Consider the following 20,189-nt stretch of genomic DNA (forward strand, 5'->3'; position numbering starts at 1 on the left):
TATACTTAGGTAACACGAAGAGCATCGTGCATGTGATTGCAGATGGGGGTAGGACAGCCAGTGCCCTCCTCAACACTTCCAAAAACAAAAACTTCCTGTGAAATTTATCTACCCGCTGTGTGTGTAAAGTCTGCTTGTCAGATTCTGCAGCCTTAACAACTCATTGTGTTCAATCCTTTAAATCTCCTAAATTGTTGGTTTTAATTACCTAAAGTTTTTAGGGTACACGGGACTCTCATAGCTACTAATGCCCAACATTTCTTTTTTTAATTTCAAGAATTTCAAAATATGGGATCACGAGTTTAAAAACTTGTAGAAATTGAACAATTGGTTTGCTGTTTTCTAAGAACGTGCACCTACCGTGTTTCCCCGAAAATAAGACCTACCCATAAAATAAGCCCTAGCAGGATTTCTTAGAATTTGCGCAATATAAGCCCTCCCCCGAAAATAGGACCTAGTGATGGGCGTGGCAATGCAGCATATCTGCACAACCCATGCATTTCGGCCCGGAGCGGTAAAGAAGACGGGCAGCTCTTCTCATCTGCCACATTGTGACAGCTGCTATCCCGCAGGTGACCGGAGAGGTACGGGCAGCCCCACCAACAAGGTTGGCTCCCTGTCAGGTCCCGGCCATCCTGTGCGTACTGCAAGCTGAGGCTTTGGGGGGAGATATAGAGACCAGAGGTCTCCACAGTGAAAATCTCCTCCTCAGTGAATTGAGCGTGACGCTCCTCTTTAGGTATTGTGTGTCCCCAGGGGGAAGAAGGAAAGCTGTGGCTGCCATTTTACTCAGCACTGTGCGCCTCTCTCCCCCAGCACCAACCAGCAACAGTCTGTGGGCCTCTCTCTCCCCGCACAAACACCAGGGGATAGGGGAAAAGCTTCAGTAAGCAGTCTCCCACTGAGCCCAGAGACATCATCCCAGCTCCACTGTGCAGATTGGACCCAGTGCTCACTGGATCCTTGATAAATAAGTGAGCCCTTACACATCAGCTTTGCTGGCCTATCTCTGCTTTTCCTGAGTATCTGTACCCCCAGACAAAATGAGTGCAAAAAGAAAGAGCTAATCTGTTGAGTACAAGAAAGGAATTGTGGAGGACTCCCAGGGCAAGAATCCTACAGGTTTCTGCAAAGAGAAGAAGTTGGATATCCGAATGGTCCAAAAATGGCGGGCAGATTACGATAACCTCAGTCTACATGTGGACAGAGGGAATGCTAAGAAGCGCAAGTGTGGTTCAGGTTGGCAACCTCTTTTTCCTGAGCTGGAAGACATGATCGGTGAATGGATTGCTGATAGGTGAGCAAAGGCTTTGGTTGTGCGCAGGGCTGATATTCAAGCATTTCCCCTTGCAATGGCACCACAATTAGAAATATCCCCAGAAGAATTCAAAGCATCACAACACTGGCTGGATGGCTTCCCTCAGCGATATGAACTGTCAATAAAAAAATCAACAACACTGTTTAAGTTTGAAGATGCTGAAGTTATTAAGCGAGCACATGCATTCAAGTCCTTTGCTGATGGCATCAACTTTTCTAAATACCAACTTTTTGCAACATGATTTCTATGGATGAAACTGCAGTGTTTATGGGTCAAGGAGCCCAAACAACAATTGAACAGAGGGGTGCCTCCTCAATCTACATTCCCTCCACTGGTCGCGAAAGTTCATGTGTTACCTGTATTTTGGCAATTCGTCTGGATGGAAAGAAAGCCACACCTCTTAAGGGCAAGAAAGATCAGATTGAACGTGTTTCCGGCACTTATGTTCTTGAAACCGAAAAAGCCTGGTGCACACAAGCAGTTATAAGTAAGTGGCTTGATTTAATGCTGCCACTTGTTTTGCAAGGTGGCCAAGGAGGTCTGCTAGTCTGGGATTCAGCCAGCACTCACTGTGCTAAAGACATGAAGAACTTCCTTGCAGAGAGAAGAATAGATCAAATAATGATTCCTGCAGGAATAACTGCCTATCTGCAGACTTTTGATATTGCAATAAACAAGCCATTCAAAGACCATTTGTCCATGGAAATTAATGGCTACATTGAAAATAGAATGACAAGAAATCAGCGTGGAAACTTTGTGAAGCCTAGCCTGCAAGAGGTTGTGATTTGGGTGAAGAATTCATTGGATAAAATCACTGACAGTGTTGTTGCCAATGCACTCCGATCAGGTTACATGAATAAGAGCTGCTCATGAGAGTTCTATTGCTCGACATGAGAGATTGGGGCCAATGGTTCTAAAGGAAATGGAGTCGCAAGAAATTCAGGATGGAATTCGGGGTTTGGAGAGATATGATGATGATCCAGAGGAGGACGACTTAACTATATTTGAATAAATGTAGATTGTTGTACCGTACTTAACAAAAAAAAAAAAAGACATCCCCTGAAAATAAGCCCTAGGGTGTCTTCTCGAGGAAAAAATAATATAGGAAATAATAAGACCCTGTCTTATTTTTGGGAAACACGGTTGGAGCCCAAAATTGAAAATGCAAATGAAGGACCCTTGGGGCCACTTACATAGCAAGAGGCATTGGGGTGGGGCAGCCTAAATATTTTACTTACTTTTCACCAAACTTTAAAAGTAATACTATGCTGCCCTTTCTGCTTCTGTTCTTTGAATCCCAATTTATCTAGAATGGGGATGTGCAGGAAACTGAAAATGTACGTGCAAGTGGGGAACAGATGTATAAACCCCTAAAATTTCATTAGCATGGCATCATTAGAACATAAAAAAAACCTCTGCCCATCAAACTGTCCACTTCCCTAACTTGAACCCCAATTTCTCAAGAACAGAGAGGGGCAGATAAACTGAATCATAGGTGCAAGTGGGGGACACTTGTGGCTAACACCCCCCAAACTTTCATCTCCATGGCATCATTACATAAAGTCTGGCCATCAAAACACACTGCCCTGATACCCATGACTTACCCTACCAGTACCTAAACCCCAATTTCGTTTTGATGGGCAGAGTTCTAATGATGTCATTGTGATAAAACTTTAGGGGGTGTTATCCACAGACATTCAACACACATTTTCAGTTTCCTACACCTCCCCATTCCAGAGAAATCGGGTTTCCAGTGTTCGAAGTGGGCAGTAATGTTTACCAGGGCAGTCCGTTTGCCATAATAATGAAATTTTAGGGTGGGGGTTATCAAAAGGTATCCCCCCCCCCGCACCTACATTTTCAACTTTGTACACTCCACCATTCTAGGGAAACTGAGGTTGAAAGAAGAGAAGCTGACGGGTAATACATTATGATAGTTATAGATTTGTGAGAGATAAGTATTTTTTAGGGGCCCTTCCCTAATGCTTCTTTCTATGTAAGTGGCCCCGGGGGTCCCCAGTTTGCATTTTTAATTTAGGATTTCAAGGGACACTTGCTTTTAATACTGCATGTTGTACAACCCAATGTTGTATTTTCACAAGATTTTACAATTCTGATCCTCATATCATGAAATTTGTAAAAAGTGGGTTGCTGAAATTGTGAATAGTGCTAAATATAAGTGTTCCCTGTGCACCCTGAAAATTATAAGTCATTATGACATACAGTTTAGGGGATATGAAGGTTTATACACAGAAAGGTGTAAGACTGAGGAATGACATGCAACATTTATACACGCTCTGCAGTGTTCTCCCCAGAAATTTTTTTTCAGCCGGGTGGTAGGAAGCTATAGCCGGGTGGTAAAAAAAGGGGGCGTGGCAAAACACGGCAAATTTAGTGCTTCCAGTTGTTTATGCCATGGGTAATCAGTAACCTCTTATTTTTTCAGTGTTCTACCTTCTCCCAATTATTTGTTACAACTTTGTAATGCCTGCCCCGTTAGTTTTACATTTGTGACCCCCATATCTTGAAATTCTTTAAAGCTGGGGGGCTGAAATTGTAGTAACTAGTATCTATGAGGGTCCCCTGTACACTCTGAAAATTACAGGTCATTGTGACATACATATTAGGAGATATGGAGGTTTGTACACAGATAGCTGTGAGGATGCAGAGATCACACGCAGAGCTAGCAGTGGATACATTTCAAAGGCAGAAATCTGAGCTCTGTGCTATAAGATGGGGGCGGGGCTGCCTATGTCTCCTTCACATGAAGGCTGCACAGGAGGGCACAGAGCAGCTTCACTGAGATCCGTGCATCCGAGGATGAGAGCTGCCCAGAGATGGGCGGGGTATTCAAATCAGCCGGGCGGAGCAACCGGCTAAAAAGCTCTGGGGAGAACTATGCTCTGATATGACGTCATTACACACGCCCACTGGGCGGAGACATATGGCTTTTATTTTATTTTATTATTTTTTTTTTTATTTAGTTTTTAAAAGACTCGCACAGCTATGAGAGGAGGAGGGACAGCCTGTGTCCCAATTCCTTCATAGCTGCGCTGTGCTCTTCTCACTCTTCCCGGCTCTAATCCGCTATCAGCTCTTATCAGCGGAGAACAGAGCGAGCAGAGCAGCCTCTCTGGTGTCCGTTCAGAGCTGCTGAAAATGTGCCAGGTGGAATAATCACAGAAGGTACATCACAGAAGGTCATAAAAACAATGTAGCGCTTTTAGACATATATATCTCGACAGAAATAAAACGCCCAGGAGGTTAAAAGATCTGTAAAACCATAATTATTGCTAATCAATATATTGTTGTAAAATGAAAGCTCTTCCAACCAATTACCATCACACGTCTGGCTCCAGAATTCTAAACTTTGATCTTTAGCTTCACTTTATTTTGGATCCTGGTAAAATTGGAACAAGAGCAGGATCAGATTCTTAGCAATTAATACCTACTTTATCAACATGCAGCCATTGATGTCTAGACAGTGACATATCCTCAATCTACACTAGCTGGGAGGTACTTGCAAGTTTCTTCTGGTGTGTACACAGAGTTTGTGAGAAGAAAATGTGACTTCACACCTAGAAAAACAAAGGGTTAAAAAAAGTCACAATTGATCACAAAGGAGATGACCTCTGATAGTGTTTTACCAATTAAACATTTTATTTTTGGTCCAATTGTTTCAAAACAATTAACTATTGAGCTTCCTCCATCCTCTGACTGTCCTGGCACATCCACAGACGATGGATGACAACAGATCTTAATGGAAAAGGGAAGAGAGGGCAGCAGAAGCGGAGTGCTGCCTCGTCGTTCTCCTCCTCCCCTCTACATAGAGCAGAATGTTGCGGTATGTACAGCACTCGTTCATGCATCGTGCAGTCGTTGGAAAGGATTGTGGAAGATCCTTTCGAACAACAAATATTGCACTTGTGTACTTATCCTTAACCTGCATACACACTTCCAATAATTATCGTTGGTAAACGAACGACCAACGATCCTGCACAATATCTTTGAACGATCGTATAGCACCGACCCTGTACATGCAGATAACGACACGAACGGTCAACGATATTGTACACATGATAGATGCGATAGTTTGAACGATACAGGAAGTGACGTGCACCAGAGGAAGTGAATAGTGTGTACGAACGATCGGGTCAAACGAACGACATTCACCACACTGTTCCTTTGTCCCTTTGTGCAATATGCCCTTCAAAGTGTTCTCAAGGAAGAAGAAAGCAGCTCTTGCTTTGATGTGTCTGCTTAGTGCTGAAGAAGAGGACGTTGAGAAGAAGGTGTGGTGTAAGGATTAAACACAATACAGTGAAGCACCTGTACAGAACGTTCATTCATCACGCATGCTCGGAATGTGCAAGATCACTGAACAACCGTGCACACGATAGATGGTGAACGATCGTCATCCAATCAGATCCGCCGTGCCGGTCGCTCATTTCCAACGGCGATCCTCGTTCGTCGGCGTCATTGGTCATTTTTTTTTCAGAACGATGTTTGGCCAGTCGTTCGTTATCCAATGATAGTGTGTACGCAGCTTTAGTCAGTACTGTGCTCCTAGTGCATATCTGTAAAAAAAAAAAAAAAAAAAGTATAGCTTTCACAGCTTCCTCCAAAGGCCCTGAAAGAGAACAGAAGACATTAGCATACTCACTCATGACAAACAATTTTGGAATTCTTGGATTCCTGCATGTGACAGATATGTCTGATGTATACCTCTCCTTGTCTTGTTCACACCAGTCCCTGAGTATATTTATGAATTTTTGGTAAGAGGAAGCATTCCTAAAGGCAATCTTATGAGGATAGCTCACCAGACATTTATTAGCCATCAAATAAAAGAACTCCACATTACAAGATGAAATATCTGGACAGTTATATACCGCTCTATAAAGTGAAAGGTACTAATTGCAGAATAATATTGGATCATCTCCTCGTCTGAATTTCTGTTCTGGATAAATCCTGAGTACCTCTTCCATCTCTGCTTCCTAACTCACGTTGCAGTTCTTTTCTCCTACCCATTGCTCCAACCAACTAAATATTATTCAGTGTTAGCTGGGCCGCTAGTGGTCCTGGATGCCTGGCCTTTAAAAGAGCACATGCAGGTACAGGTATTTACCTCAGTGAGAGTGCAGGAATTTGCTGACTCTCATCGGATTTCTTGTTTACCAAGGAATAAAATGTATTTCTCTTTGGCCATCAGCTGGGAATTTGCATCTGCCAATTTCATCTCCAGTGCTAAAACAAGTTCTTCCATCTGAGACAATTTCACCTGCAATGCATTTACAAACTTGCATTTAAGATTATAGTTTCCATTGCATTCCACTTGCTGGTGTAGCTCACAGTTTTCCTTTCTTCAATCATCCACATCAGCCGATAGTTCACCCATCTCCGTATCAGCGGTAGTTGCCATTTTAAGTAAACCTTCAATTGCTCTTTAAGCTACTTTCTCTCCATGTTGCTCAGCTTTACCTTTGATCCTGAGCAACACTGTTATCTCATTAGCCAGTTTTCCTTATTTAATTTCTCAGTCTATTTAATTTGCAGCTTACTATTGTTCCTTACATTGAGATAGAAGTGTTTCAAACTGACTCTTAACAGGTTCATCTGCACATGGACGATAACTGGCAGAGGCATACTTCCTAACATAAGTATACACATATTCCATTTTACAAAGCTAGAATCAACCAAAGAAACAGTTCTTGTTACATAGTTACATTAGGTTAGGTTGAAAAAAGACATAGGTCCATTAAGTTCAACCACTAGGGAAAAAAACATATCCCAGATATCCCAGATATGAAACCCTATAAGACAAAGTTGGTCCAGAGGAAAGCAAAAAACCCCTGGAAAAATTTGCTTCAACGGGAAAAAAATTCCTTCCAGATTCCAAGAGGCAATCAGATGTTCCTTTGATCAACAGTCTGTTATCTTTACTTTAAATCCTTAATAACCAGTCATTTTCAGAGCTTATAGAAAAGCATCCAGCTTTTTCTTAAAGCAATCTATAGTAGTTGCTGAAACTACTTCCTCAGTGAGCCGATTCCACATTTTCACAGACCTTACAGTGAAGAATCCCTTCCTAATCTGAAGATTAAACTTTTTTCTCCAGACGCAAAGAGTGCCCTCCTGTTCTTTGTAATGATCTCAAAGTGAATAATTGGGAAGAGAGTTCTCTATATGGCCCATTTATATATTTATACAGGGTGATCGTATCCTCCCTTAAACGTCTCTTTTTAAGGGAGAATAGATTCAGTTCAGCTAATCTCTCCTCATAGCTTAGCTCGTCCATTCCTTTTACTAGTTTAGTTGCCCTTCTCTGCACTCTCTCTAATTCCACAATGTCTTTTTTGTGAACTGGTGACCAAAACTGGACTGCATATTCCAGATGTCTATGATCTACCATAACCCCCAGATTCTTTTCCATTTCTGACTCCCCAAATGTATTCCCCCTAGATAGTGTGAAGCATGCATGTTGTTAGCCCTTAGATGCACAACTTTACATTTATCTATAATAAATGTAATTTGCAACTAGGCTGCTTATAGATTATAGACATTCTGTATGGACTTAATTCCATTACATAGTTTGGTGTCATCTGCAAACACAAAAATGGTACTTTTAATCCCAAACTCTAGATAATTTATGATGTTAAACAGTAAAGGTGCCAACAATGAACCCTGGGGTACACCATTAATAACTTTAAACTAATCTGAGTATAAATCATTAATTACAACTCTGTGGATGCGGTCTTTAAACCGGGTCTCTATCCATTCACAGATAGACTATTGACCCTATTGTCTGTTGGGTACGATGTTAAATGCTTTAGCGAAGTCCAAGTACACTATATCAACTGCTATTCCACTGTGTATCTGTTTACTTCCTCATAAAAAGAGAGTTAATTTGTTTGACAACTTCTTCTGTCTTTCTTGAAGCCATACTGACTTATCACTTTTATAATATTATTTTCTAGCAGAAACTCCCCTGTGGTTCTTTATCAAAATCCGTAGGACCTTTCCAACTATGGACGTTAAACGTCTGTAGTTACCTGGCAATGAAACACTACAAACCTACTACTCTGTCAATATGCACAGACTGTCAATAGCTTACCTATACACTCACACAAGTCTTAATTCAAAGTCAGACAACCAACAGAAAGCAAATTCTCCCTCTACAGAAAGATATCATTTCCGTGTATTTTAACAAGCAATTGCATCCAAAACGTACTCCTCACATTCAATAACTCCACCAATTTTCTCAACATAAACATACATTCAAGAGAAATAGTAAACATCCAAAATGTATGCAAATAATTCAATGTAAATCACTCATCACATACCATTTCCTTTCTTCTCTGGCTCGGTTTCCCCTGCCCACTCCGCCAGGCCCTTACCAGCAGCCTTAATCCAGACAATGGGAGCCTGCTCCACTCATTCTCAGCTGATAGGAGCCAGAGGAGGGAGAAGAGCTCAGCTAGCATGAGATCTAGACACAGGCTGTCCCTCCCCCATTCTATAGCTGTGCTATCTTCTTTTGTAAAAAGAAAACATTGTGTAAAAATGTATCCGCCTGAGTGGGTGTGTGTAATGACGTTGTTGGTGTTGTCTGATAACTGTGTGTGTAACCTTCGCGTAACATTTGGCAGCCTTACAGCTCTCTGTGTACAAACCTTCATATCTTCTAAACTGTATGTCATAATGTCTTGAAATTTTCAGGGAACACTCAGTTAGTTACCGGAAGAATGGTTGAGTGTCCAAAACCGAAAATGTGGGTACAGTGCAGGGACATCCCCCCCCCCCCCCCCCACACACACACTAAAATGTTATTACTGTGACAAACACACTGCCCTTTTACACATTACTGCCCACTTCTAACACTTGAACCCCCATTTCCCTGAAATGGGGAGGGATGTAAGAAACTGAAAATGTGTGGGTAAAGTCCGTGGGTTAACACCCCCTAAAATGTCATCACTTTGTTGTTATCAGAATCTAAAAAGACTTAGACCATCAAAACAAAATTGGGGTTCAGGTACTGTAACGGCACAGTCCTGTGTAACAGGGTAGCAAGTTTTGATGGGCAGAGTTTATGTTGTGATGATAGTTTTGGGGTGTTAGCCACAAGTGCCCCCAACTTGCACTTATAACTTTGTTTACCTGCACCTCTTCAAGATAGGGAAGCGCACAGTTTGATGGGCAGAGTTTGTTCTAATGAAAGTTAAGGGGGGTTTATACATCTGTTCCCTACTTGCACGTCCCCATTCCAGATAAATTTGGGTTCAAAGAACAGAAGCATAAAGGGTAGCATATTATTACAATTATAGTTTGGTGAAAGGCAGGTCAAAAATGCTCCATACTATGTAGGTGGCCCATGGGGGCCCTTAATTAGCTTTTTTTTATTTTGGGATCCTAGCCGCACTTTCTTATTTAACAGAAACCCAAATGATCAATTTCCACAAGTTTTTAAAACCGTAATCCCATATCTTGGGTATTCTTTAAAGAAATTTTGGTTATTAGTAGCTATGAGAGTACCCTGAAAAATTTAAGTCGTTACAATTAACGGTTTAGGAGATCTGAAGGATTGATCACGGAGAGTTGTTAGGCTGCAGAATGACACACACACACCTCCTGTGGTATTTGTGTCACAAATCCCAGGTGGGCTACTCATTTTGTGCATACCCAACATCAAGAATGTATCATCAGGGGCTTTCCTATAATGTAAAAAAAGTGCTGAATCTCGCGTATGCCCAGTGAGATCAGCACTTGATGGAATTGTGAGCATCAGAAAGAAGAGGGGTGCTGAGCAAACGTGGGACTCACTGGGCTCAATTTGTGGACAGATCAAGTGAAATTTTTTTCACAAAAGTTTTGCATTACCTGGATTTAGCGCTAAAAGGCCACATCTGAAGTTAAGCTGAAATTACCGGCAGTAAGTTGCATTTGCTGCGTTTACCCTTCACTTTCTTCTTGCCAGAAACCTGTCTGCTGCTTGAAAAACTGCTAGGCCTGAAAAAGCCCAGCTAACCACCTTTTGCCAATCCTTAGCAGTTGCCCAGTAGTCACTCAGGAGGGGTAAATGGCCCAGTTTTTTGCTGCTAATGTGAACCAAGCCTAATTGTTACACCACATTGATCACAATACTACACTACTACAAAGGATTACACTATTAAAGCATGGAACACAAGGTAGTTGTCAAAAAAATACACAGCACTGTACAGTTTGGGCATAATACAAAAAAATTGAAAAATTGGACATTTTAACAAGTCAGGCAATAAAAAGTTGGAACAAAGTATCAGGTGAAGGTAGAACACTGTCACAATATTAGAGGTTATTGGATACCTGTGGCATAAATAACTGAGAGCACTAAATTTGCAGTGTCCCGCCCACTTTACCACCTGGCTGGAAAAATTTTACATTATTATACAGGTAGTTCCTGGTTTAAGGACATCCGACATACATATGCCTCCCAAATACAAACGGGCTTTCCTGCTCTTTGTTTGCAGAAAGGAGGCTTGAAGGGGGGAGGGGTCAGTTTGTATGACTTGCAGAAGAAATATTTTCCAAAACACAGCTAAGGTTGTGGGTGATCTTAGGGTGGGTGAGCTCCTTCTGCAGTCTCTTTAATAACTTTAAGTAGCTCTTTAATGACCAAGACAAACTCTGCAGTTTTTTATTTTTTGCATATTTTGAAAGCACAGAAGTTAATGAATGTCCAGGTTCCATAAAGATTTTTTTTTTTTTTTGCTTTGTTTGTGATTAACTCAGTGAGTATTTTATACCGTAACTGAAACTATGCTACCTAATAATATGTTGAGAAAAACATCTGTCCTAATTGCATTTATTAAAATAATATACCTGTTCTGACTTACAAATTCAGCTTAGGAACAAACCTACAGTCCATCTCTCGTATGTAACCCGGGGACTACCTGTATACATATTATTTATAAGACAAAGGGAAGAAGGTACAGGGTATATAGGAAGGGAGAAGAAAGGGGTCTTGCTCTATGTCTAGCATGTGGTCATTCTCACTCACTCAACCACTCAAGCCAGGCTTTTCTCACCTTGAACCACTCCCATCTGCAAGTCCAAGCAAATCACATTGTTGAGCCACCCTTGAAGTCTTTCTCAAGGGGTCACATAGTTTGTCCTTGTCCCAGGTTTGAGATTATCACCGACCCCCTTCCCCCTCCAGGAGAATTGAAGAAATAGTAAGCTGGTTTGGGCAGGAAATACCAATACTTTCAAGGAGGCAGGATTATCCTTCTATACAAGTCATATTTATATCACTTTTAGTCACTTCCAACATGTATTAAAAATATTTTTTCTATTGGTATTCTCATTTTCTGAAATACTGAGTTTTGGGTTTTCATTACCTTTAGGCCATAATTAGCAAAATGAAAAAGAAAAAGCTTGAAATATCACTGTGTGTAATTGTAATGAATCTATGAGTTTCATTTTTTTAAGTTGAATTACTGAAGTAAATTAATTTTTTGATCTAATTTATTGAGATGCACCTGTAAAGCTGAAGAAGTTTCTTTAACCCCCCTGGCTGTATTCCTAAGTGTAGCTCGGGGTAGCTTAAAACAATAAAAAAAATAAAATAAAAAAAAAAACACACTTGCCTTGTCCCATTGCGTCCTCCGGCAACCTGCCTGACGGATGTTATCCTCAGGCAGGTTCCTCTTCTTCGGATCTTCAGCCCACGATTGTAGTGATCTTCCCGGGCTGGAGGCCAGGCACACACCGATATATATATATATATATATATATAGATACATGCTACTTTACAGTTACGTTACGGTTTTCAGTATTTTTATGCACCCTTGATTTAACAGATTTTTTGTTTTATTTAAAGTTTATTATTACATTTATTAAATATTGGACATATTTCAAATTATGCCTAAGATTTATAGGCCTACAATGTAAAATAAATTTCCATGCAAAACAATGTAACCCTTTTTTCGTAAAAAGAAAGGACAGAATTAGAATGCCAGGGGGGTTAATGCAAAGTTCAGATGGATGGTTATCAAACGTGTGGTTAACTTTTCCTGGGTGCCCATGTTCAACTGCTGGGCATAAACTGCGTGTTTATCAGTGATTCTGACTGATGTTTTCTCAAGAGATTAGAAGTCTATGGAAGTGGTTCATGTGGCAAGCAACACTTAGATGCTGCTTTAAGCATCTTAAGCTACGTACACACGGCAGATTTTTATCGCCCGATAATCGGCATCGGCCAATTATCGGGCGAAAATCTGCCGTGTGTACAGTCGGTGTCGTCCATCGTCCGGACGACCGACCTGCCGGATCCACGGACGATGGACGACAGCCGATCGTAATGAAAGGGAAGGGGAGAGCGCGCAGCAGGGTGCCGCTCCGTCGCTCTCCCCCCTCCCCTCTCCATAGAGCATGAACGGTGCTGTATGTACAGCATCGTTCATGCATCTTGCAGCCCCTTGTCGTTGGAAAGGATCGTGAAAGATCCTTTCCAACGACAAAAATTGCAAGTGTGTACGCAGCTTTAGAAAACACCCTGCAGCCACAGTGTAAACAAAAACCGGTGGAAAAGGCAATTTCAACCTCTTCACATAATTTTATTGATAACCAGGGCTTAGGGACAGTTGAGGACTGGTTGATAGCAGTAAACCACAGTGGTTCTGTTGTCAAAAATGTCTGCCTAGAATAGGAATTGTATTTTAAAAGTAAAATAGGAGTAAATACATTCTGAGATGTGCATATCTAAATGCAAGCATGCAATAAAAATATTTTAGTTTAGGCAATTGAGACAGAATTATTTTCTTAGTACCATATTAGATTTGCTTAGTGAGACATTGAAAGGGTTAAGCTTTTATTTGTTTTTTTAGTTTTAGTTTTTGTAGAGGTATGACAGTCAAACCAGCAATGCCCAGTGAGTCATCTGTCTGATATAGAACTCTACTGTCGCTTGCAACAGCCTTCTAATCTATGTATGACTGATGATTAAACCAATGAGACACTCCGTCTGCTTGTTTTCCTCCCTACTGAAAGTTTATTAACATTAGAGAGTTTTTTTTTTTTTTTTTTAATTTTTTTTTCTCTTTTTGAATGTTTTGATACTTGTATGTGTATCTTAGTAGTTTAATTTATTTGCCTACATGGGCAGGTGACTGTGCCTCCTAAAAAGCCATCTCCATCCCAGCTTTTTTGTTTTGTTTTGAAAAGCAAGGGGAAAGGTTGAATGGCTCAGGTCTTTTGAGTCCATATTGAGGAAGCAAAGTGAATTCTCTTTAGTTTAGACACTGACTAAACAAAAAGGGGGAAAATCGCCACATGGGTCACACACCCAAGCATTCAGGGGCTTTTTTAAATTTTATTGTTTTGAGTTATGATGCTTTGAATTTGTTGAGCAGATAAACACACGGTGCATGTAGATTTTCTACTATGTAACTTAAAGCACAGCGTTCTGAATTGTAGATATATTTTTGTTTGCTTTCTGTCCTGATGTGAACTTTTCTCCCTGTAAAGTGTCGAGCCTCACAGTTCAGCTATTTAAGCAATGTGTGACGTTTACAGTGATGTTTTATACATTCTTGTCTCTGGGCTAAACTGCTAGGGTGATTTTAATCTGCTACTAAGCAGTTTAACATCTTGTTTCCATTCACTTAATTTCAAATTCATTGATTTCAGTATCTTGCCAATAAGGGTCTGTCAAAAAAGATGGTAAAATGCTCAGAAGTATGAGAAAAAATTGCAAACATAGCTTGGCCTTTAGAAAAGGTTGAATTTAACTTTGAAAACATAACATCTTGGTTGGCAGATCCTCCAGAGTTCCTCTCTGAGGATACTGTGGTCTTAGAATAAACCCCATGATTCAAGCCTTATATAGGGAACCTAACAGGATTTTAAAGGTTCCAGAGCTTGGCTTTTTATTGATGTGTTTTTTTGTGTCCAGGTAAAAATGCAATGGATTTTTTTTTCATGTGTTGCCAATTATACCGGCACTGTGTTTTGTGTGTATTTTTAATTCTACTTTATTATACTTTGCCATTTTCCTTGAGATTGTTTTTAACTTGTAACCAATGGGGATCTCATCTCCCTTAGGGGGTACAAAGTTAAGGCTAGGGCCCCCAGAGGCCCTAAATTAGGCATGCAAATTGGTGACCACTGGGGCCACTTTCATGTTAAAGAGCATTTTGTTGGGACCATTGGGCTCTCATTTATGGTGCCCTAAATTTATAGCTCCCTAATTACAAACCTATCATACTATCCTGTCATCATATTATCACTTTTGAAACATTATATAATGCTATATAATTATTGCTTTAAGCTACCTTGTTGCAGATAGCTGACCACCAAACCTTGTGTGCCAATGTCCCAGCAATGATAAGCTGTGGGTAACTGGAAATGTAGAATCAAATGGGGATCAAATTCATAAGTTTTAAAGGTAAAAAAAAGTATAATTTTGCAACATTTTCACATTAAGCTGGCTGCTTGCTTGCTTTTTATGAACCCAATATATTTGTTACAGTTGCAGACAAATTCAAATCATTTCAGATAGCTTAAAGGAATCTTTTCTTACTTGATTTTCAGGTCCTTGCATTTGGCTGTTCCAGAGAGATTGCATTCAATGGTGTATGGGATGGTGTGGGGCTGCCTATATGTAAAATTGTAGCTATAGTTATGTATCTTATAATGCTGCTAAAGTGATGAACTCCCTACTACTAATGTTAGTGTACTAATAGTCATAAGAGTCTTCTGTATACCCTTAAAAATTTAGGTTTGTTGTAAAACACAAGGTTTATAAGATAGAGGTTTTAGCACAGGGAGTTTATAGCATAGCACAGTTGTCATATTGGTCTACTGTTGACATAACTGCACTCTATCCAGGGTAGCACAAAGTGAGGACACTATGCATCCTCAAGAACAGCCCACTCATCTTTATGAATATATTTGCACTTTTATGATGACAACAGTTGAGGTGCTACCAAAATATCAACGGATAGCCAGTCAGACTTGGGAGGGGTGGGGGGGCTACTAACAGGCAAGCAGGGGAGAGCTGTTGTCACTGGTGGCAAGGGAGGATGACACCTTTAGGAAGAACACTATGCAGGCTAAACTACCCCAACAAAGGAAATCGCTTTTATACGGTACAGTATATAGTTCCTCTCGGTATATAAATAGAAAAGAGGAGAGGGGCATTTCTGGCTAAATGGACTCAAGTGTATTTTAACACATGAGATATATTAACTCTAACACAAGTATTTAAAAAAATTAAAGAGAAAAAACAATTAAACAGGTTTACCAACTTTCATTAAATATCATGGATTTGGAATAGCCAGACTAGACAGCAAGTAGCTAAATGTATATGAATGTTAAGCTCTATTGTTAATGAAACGTTTTGTAGCCCGACATTTCACCTTCACATGCTTCCTCAGGGGTGTATAGACTTTGATAGGCTAGTGATCTAAAACAGTACTTGTGTTTGACTGTGAAGTACAGAGTACATATAAGGGGAATCATTATAAAGATACATGCTAATGACATACATACTAGTGATCTAGATATAGTTAAATCTATAGAAAAGCCAATAGAATGGTAAATAATTTAAAATGTTCAAGAGTTTGTACATTTTATTATCTGTTTACCCATCGTATTGGCTTTTCATATGAAAACCAAGTTACACAGGAGGAATTGATAAATAGAGAAATTTGTGTTCAATGTGTAATATAGTGAATAGGGAAGTACAGTGGTGTTTGAAATGGTGTAAACCCTTAAAATGTTCTATATTTTTTATATAAATGTGATCTAAAACATCTGATTTTCAAAGTCCTAAAATAGATGAGGAAAAGCTAGTTAAACAAATGAAACAAAATCTAATATGTGTGGACATGTATATATGTAGAAAAAGATCCAATAACATCTGTTTGCCAAAAATAAATTGTGCTTTCAGAATTTGGGGTGACCCTCTTGTGCATCAATAACTGCAACTACTAAATATTTGCAGTACCTGTAGATCAGTCTTGCACACAACAAAATTTTAGCCCATTCCTCCATACAGAACAGCATAAGCTCATGGATGTTGGTGGGGGTTCCTCGCATGAACCGCTTATTTCAGGTCTTTCCACAACATTTTATTAGATTAAGGTCAGAACTTTGACTTGGCCATTTCAGAACATTGACTTTATTCTTCTTTAACCATGATTTGGTGGAATGACTTGTGTGTTTAGGATTATCTTGTTCCATCAATAATACAAGCCATGCTGGCCCAGATGTCGCAAAACAGGCCAAAATCATAACATTCCTGCTACCGTGTTTCGCAGATGGGCTAAGGTTCTTTTTTTTTATTTCCCCAAATGTAACGCATGTAATGTAACCCATTTAGGACAAAAAGTTCTGTTTGGGCTTTATCTTTCGACAAAACATCTTAAGGTGCGTACACACTTCCAATTTTTATCGTTCCAATCGAACGATGAACGATCGATTGGGCAAAAAATCGTTCGTAAAAAAGTAACCAACGACGCCGACGAACGAGGAAAATCGCTGGAAACGAACGACAGTTCCTCTATCGCTCAAACGATCGTATCTATTGTGTGTACAATATCTACGAACGATCGTGTCGTTAACTCTATGTGCAGGATCGGTTCTATACGATCGTTCATATATATCGTGCATGAACGTTCGTCGTTCGTTTTCCAACGATAATAATTGGAAGTGTGTACGTAGCTTTACCAGTAATCCTTCTTGTGCATCAGCAAGATTTTTTGCAAACTCAGCACAGTCAACAAAATTTTTGGGGATGAAGGAGAGATTTCTCATTGCCACCCTGCCATACACACTTTGATGATGGTGCACTCACAAAAGTCAATGCTTGCCAATGTGAGATAGGCCTTAAGTTGCTTGGAAGTTACCCTGGGTTCCTTTGTAATCTTTGACTATTACACACCTTGCAGTTGGAGTTATCTTTGATTGTCGGTAGGTAGTAGGGTAACAATGGTTTTGAAGTAGTCAATAACTTTTGCAAACCTTTGTCTAAGTGCTTCTATCATGCTTTATTTTGCTTTGTGAAAGAATTCATATATGTTCACAATTTAATATGCTTTTTATTGTCTGCAAGCATGTATGTGGAACTTGGAATACCACTAGTTTATGGTTTACATTAAGAATTATTTAAATTTATCTTTGCAGGATAAGCATCATGATGCTGCACATGAAATTATTGAGACTATTAGGTAAGTGCCTGAGTTTAAAACATATTTACTAGTATTGAATAGTGTTTACTAATGAAAAGAATATATTCAGTATCACCCAAACAGGATGTTTTAGAACTTTCTGCCTTGGCTAAAAGAGGTTTGGGAGGACAGTGGGTGTATGTTTGTGATTATCGTGTCAGTGTTCTCCCTACCCCCTATATTTTTGTTACAAATTTTTAATGCCTGTCCTGTTAGTATGTCCAATTTTTCCATCTTTTGTAATATGCCATAACTATTCTTTGCCATGTAGTTTGACAAGTTAGGATTACTTGGCAAGTAATGAAAAAAAACGCTTTTACCACTGACTACTGGCAACTTCTGGGCACCTAGGATTGCTAACAGGCTCAGTGCTCAACCCAGGAATTTTTTGGAGCCGGGTGGGAAGAAATTGTAGGCGGGTGGCATTACCTGTATTGTGACACAACTCTTCAGTAGCCACATAAAAACAGCCGGGTGGTTACTGAAAAGTGCCGGGTGGTGCGCCCGGCTAAAAGGGGCTGGGGAGAACACTGAGGCTGTAACTGCTAGACAGCAAATACATACTTTACGCCAATGTGAATTTAGCCTAACTTCAGATGTGCCTGTAAGGCTAGTTGGAGAACTTTTGTTAAAATATTTTTTTGTATTTTAAAGATTTTAATACATTTTTGAAATGAAGGTTACAATAAGTTTTTCACAGGTCGTTTGTACGTATAAAAATATAACAAAAGTGAGGAATCAAAACGTTTGCAAAATAAAGTTTCTTATGTACATTAGAAAGGATACAAACAAACTTCTCTAAGTCTGTGCAGAATCAAAGAAAATCAAAGCTTCATTAAAACGGAGTTGGTACATGTATATCTATATGTAAAGAAAAGACAGAACAATATCAGAGATGCAACATATCACACACATAGAAAGCTAGTGTAACAACTGTATAAACAGATATTAGCGATTTTAACTATATAATAGCTATATTACTATCTATTTGTACAGATGATTTCCTGAAGAAAAAAATGAGAAAATAACCCAAAAAACAGAACAAAACAAAAGACGAGTTTGAGTACCTCTTAGGAGTACCACTCAAGGGTGGGGGTAGGGTAAGAAAAAGGGAAGGGTGTAGAGTCTAAATATAGCAGTGCTTTCTAACAAAGGATTTAATGTTGATTATTGGCTATCCAAGAGTCCCAGGTCTTTTTAGAATTTGTATGTTGTTTTGTAGGGTGCAGGTTAGTTTGTCGTTGGTCATGATCCAATTTAGTTTATATTTGGTGAAATCAAGGAGGGTAGATGATGCCTTCCAGTGACAGGCAATCATGATACAGGCCGCTAATAAAAAATGTATTTGACCAATTTACAATGTGTTCTAGGTATCGAATCTGTTATTTTAGAATAAAGCACTCCCTACCCTTTTCGAAATAATAATTTGTATAATTGTATAGATAAGGGTATAGATACAAATCCAGAATTTCTGAACCTTAGAACATGTCCACCGGGCATGAAACATGGTGTCCGGCTGTCCACATCCTCTATCACAATAGAGAAATGGTTGAATTATGTTTTTGAATCTGGGCGGGCACCATGTACCATCTTAACAAAACTTTATAATTAGCCTTTATTAATGACGTGTTTAAAGAGATTGACGACATAGAATCAGCCAATATTTGCCTATTTTGCACATCCCATTCCACTGTCAAATCTGTCTCTCGTTGGGTCATATAAAACAATTTTTTGTCACAGGGTAAGAGTACCATAAGCCACAGATATTCTCCATTTAGCTTCAATGATTGAGCAACAAGATTTCTCAAAAGCTGTGCTCTGATAGGGGGCAGATAGACCATTACGTTTAGATTGAATGAACTATCTAATTTTGTGAACATAAATTCTGGTTAGCTTTTGACCATCCCACACAGAAAGGGCATAAGAAAGAGAAGGACAGAGGATTGCAGGACGCTTTTTGTGTAATAACCACATTAAGGCTTCGATTGGGATTGTTGGACATGATGGAGCCTCCAAATCCGTCCATTGAGGCCAGATTTTGGAAAAGTACTTTGTCCCAAAGCTGCTGTTTGGGCCACCTTGTGATAAAGAGCAATGTTTGGAACCCTCAAACCAGCTAGCTTTTTGGGGGTATAACGTGTAGTCGCATTTATTCCTTGTTTATTGTTCCAGATAAAATTAGGTCTTTTGTTCTGCATATTGCAAAGGATCATTTTAGGAATCACTACAGAGTGTGAAAAAGATATAACAATCTAGGCAAAATAAGCATTTTAATTGTTGCCATTTTTCCAAATCATGATGGAGGAGAGGATTGCCATCTCTGTAAATCCTGAACTATGGTACAAAACATTGGGGGCTAATTAGCTTTATAAAGAGCTCTAAATAAGGGAGTAATTTGTATTCCTAATTAGGTTATGGCTCCAGCATTCCATTTGAACTCAAAAGTTTTGTTTAAGCAGAGATACTAGAGTTTCAGGAAGAGAAATATTAAAGGCTTCTGATTTAGTCCTACCCTGTTTTCCCGATAATAAGACACTGTCTTATTTTTTTTTTGAAGGCCAAAATATGCTCTAGGGCTTATTTTCAGGGTGATGCCTTATTTACCCATGAAGAAGACTACAGTACACAGTTATTGTTCATGTGCCATTCATGTCCACTTCTGATCAATC

General features: G+C 39.6%; 1 protein-coding gene across 1 annotated transcript in view; it reads left to right on the top strand.

Moving 5' to 3' along the window:
* DOT1L (DOT1 like histone lysine methyltransferase) overlaps positions 1-20,189 on the top strand; it is a 111,797-nt gene that overhangs the window by 15,607 nt on the left and 76,001 nt on the right. The window contains exon 2 of the mRNA XM_072404861.1: positions 17,477-17,520. Coding sequence (XP_072260962.1) covers positions 17,477-17,520 — 44 coding nt within the window. The remainder of the gene's footprint in view (positions 1-17,476; positions 17,521-20,189) is intronic.

Source organism: Pyxicephalus adspersus, chromosome 3, assembly GCF_032062135.1.
Source record: "Pyxicephalus adspersus chromosome 3, UCB_Pads_2.0, whole genome shotgun sequence".
NCBI classification, from domain to species: domain Eukaryota; kingdom Metazoa; phylum Chordata; class Amphibia; order Anura; family Pyxicephalidae; genus Pyxicephalus; species Pyxicephalus adspersus.